Below are 2,528 nucleotides of genomic sequence, written 5' to 3' on the forward strand. Positions count from 1 at the left end.
ATCAGAAAGAATTCTGCAAATGGACGAGATTTTCCAAACGCCCTAGAGAAGCACGCATGAGTGATTATCTGCCCAAAAAGATGGGTTTCTTCTGAAGAGCATTTGATAATTTTTTGCATATATACTAACAAATGTACTAAATAAGGTAATAAAGTAATAAGGAAGTACTGCGCACAGCTATTACACCATGCACACACACTGTTCTATTATTATGGGTAACTACACTTGGTTTAGGAGCATATATATGCTTTACATGTATAAACTTAGCTCAACCTACGTTAACAACCAGGTTAAAATAAACGTAGTCCTCCTCCTGTCCTTTCACACTTACACACATGGGCCACCATGATAACAACACTATGCTTTTTATATGTTTCAAAGACACATAGTACTCATGAAGTAAAAGGTCAACTACAGAGCTCTTAGCAAGTTAATGGAAAAGAGTTACTTTGGCAGGATAAAGGAATATGCGGAACGATTACTGAAACAACGATTAAACATAGGCTTCAAAGAAATCCCTTCTCACAGGTGAGATGTAAAGCCAGTAGGATATGGAGCTTTAATGTAATTTTGCAAAACATAAATACAACAAAATGAGACAACTTGCACAGGTAAAAAAGGCATAATGGTTGCAGAGAAGCCACTAAACACCAGTAGTAAGCGTACCGATATTGCGCAAGACATTGAATCAACATCAACACACCCTTGATTCTACAGGAATCAGAGGAAGAGGAAGCTGCATTAAAATAATAAAATCGGATCCCTAACAGAAAGAATATTCATATGTGGTTTAAAACACGTCACTGGTTGCTTGTGACCTGAAGCTAGCTTACTGCTGAGCATCTTGTATTTCACCGTGTACCTTCCTATTTATTTGATGAGACAACGGAGTTGTTCCCAGCGGCAAGCTCAAGAGCTGCAGTATGCCCACTTCTCTTATGCCTCACGCAGTTCTCCAGAGTGCTTACACCTCCAGCATGAAACTGAACAGCCTGGCAGAGGCAAGGGGGAGGCAAGGAATGAAGGTGGAGCGGGAGAGAGGCTTAAGAAGCAGCTTCCCGGAAAGCGCCGAAGGGGCTGCGCCTCCAGCAGCTGCCAGAAGTGCCCGTACCCGCTTTTCAAGTACCGCCGCTGCAGCGCTACCCCACAGCAGGCAGCGGCGCACGGGCAGTACCTGCTCCCATCCGGTAACACAACGCAGGGAAAACGCATTTCGCAACCCGCCCTGAAGGACGCCGCTCCTCCGGAGACAAACTTCCGACGCGCAAGCCCGGCCTTCCGGTCCTTCCTCGGCTGAAACCGGCCTTGCCCCAGGCCAAGCAGCGCTCCTGCCCCCGGGGGGGGGGTCGGGAAGCGGCAGGGGCAGCGCTAACCCAGCGCGCCGCCGACAGGGCCGGGTCGGGCCGCGCCACAGCGGGCTACCCGTCCCTTCCCCAGCCCTCTGGTGGCTCAGGGCGGGGAGCGCGAACCCACCGGTAGGCCAAGGGCCTCAGGACAGCGAAGAGAAAGGGACACGGGCGCCCTGAGGGAACCGGCTGCCGCCGCCGCGCCCTCCGTTCTCCCCGTACCTTGTAGTAGAAGACTGCTTCCTGGTAGCGCCCGCTGTGGTCCCGCTGCACCGCCAGCTGCGCGAACTTCACCGCGTCCAGCTCCAACGTGGTGGCGTCCATGGCCGGCTCCCTCCGGTACGACCGGCACCGAGCCCCCAAACCCGCCCGGCCTCCGCCTCCCTGACCCCGCCGCAGCCGCCGGCCACGCCCCCATTCCAACCACCCGCTCCCCCGGCCACGCCCACCTGCCCTGGCAGCGCCTGCCCCGGCGCCAGCGGCCCCAGGGAGGAGTGAGGGCGGGCGAGGAGAGCGCGCATGCGCCCGGAGGGGTGCCCGTGCTGCGGGGGCTTTGAGGTGGAGCGGCGGGAGAGAGGCGACGGCAAAGGGTCGGGTGAGGTGAGGACACAGGGCGGCGGGAATGAGGTCAGGGCACAGGGCAGTGGGAGCAAGGCGAGGGCAAAGGGTGGGAGTGAGGTGAGGGCACGCGGTGGTGGGAGCAAGGCGAGGGCAAAGGGTGGGAAGGAGGTGAGGGCACGCGGTGGTGGGAGCAAAGCGAGGGCACGGGGCGGTGGGAACGAGGCAAGGGCACAGGGCGGCGGGAATGAGGTCAGGGCATGGGGCAGTGCGAGGGAGGTGAGGGTACAAGGCGGTGGGAGCAAGGCGAGGGCAAAGGGTGGGAGCGAGCTGAGGGCACAGGGCATGGGACGGTGGGAGCGAGGTGAGAGCACAGGGCAGTAGGAGTGAGGCGATGGCAGAGGGCATGGAACGGTGGGAGCGAGGTGAGAGCACAGGGCAGTGAGGACACACTCCCTCACACAGGGAGTGAGGTGAGGGCATGGGGCAGTGGGAGCGAAGGGGCAGTTAAGGATCTTACCCAAGGTTAAGCTGATCTCCAACTACATTTAGCAGCCCAATGGCACTGGCAGCTGAGACCAGAGACACTGCAGAGGATACAAAGAAACCCAAGTACCAAACAGG

The 2,528-nt window shown here is 56.9% G+C and overlaps 1 protein-coding gene across 6 annotated transcripts in view; it reads right to left on the reverse strand.

Annotated features, from left to right (window-relative positions):
* Positions 1 to 1,816, reverse strand: part of CAPN7 (calpain 7) — a 35,143-nt gene extending 33,327 nt beyond the window's left edge. For 3 of the 6 annotated variants that reach the window (XM_030510191.1, XM_032920380.1, XM_030510174.1), the window contains exon 1: positions 1,569 to 1,816. In XM_030510191.1, the coding sequence (XP_030366051.1) occupies positions 1,569 to 1,670 (102 nt within the window). In that variant the 5' untranslated portion in view covers positions 1,671 to 1,816. Of the gene's footprint in view, positions 1 to 1,220; positions 1,315 to 1,568 lie in introns of those variants that run through there. The other 3 variants (XM_030510201.2, XM_030510210.1, XM_030510183.1) reach the window with 3 other exon arrangements.
* Between the last annotated feature and the right edge of the window lie 712 nt (positions 1,817 to 2,528).

The sequence above is a fragment of the Strigops habroptila genome, chromosome 1, assembly GCF_004027225.2.
Source record: "Strigops habroptila isolate Jane chromosome 1, bStrHab1.2.pri, whole genome shotgun sequence".
NCBI classification, from domain to species: Eukaryota; Metazoa; Chordata; class Aves; order Psittaciformes; family Psittacidae; genus Strigops; species Strigops habroptila.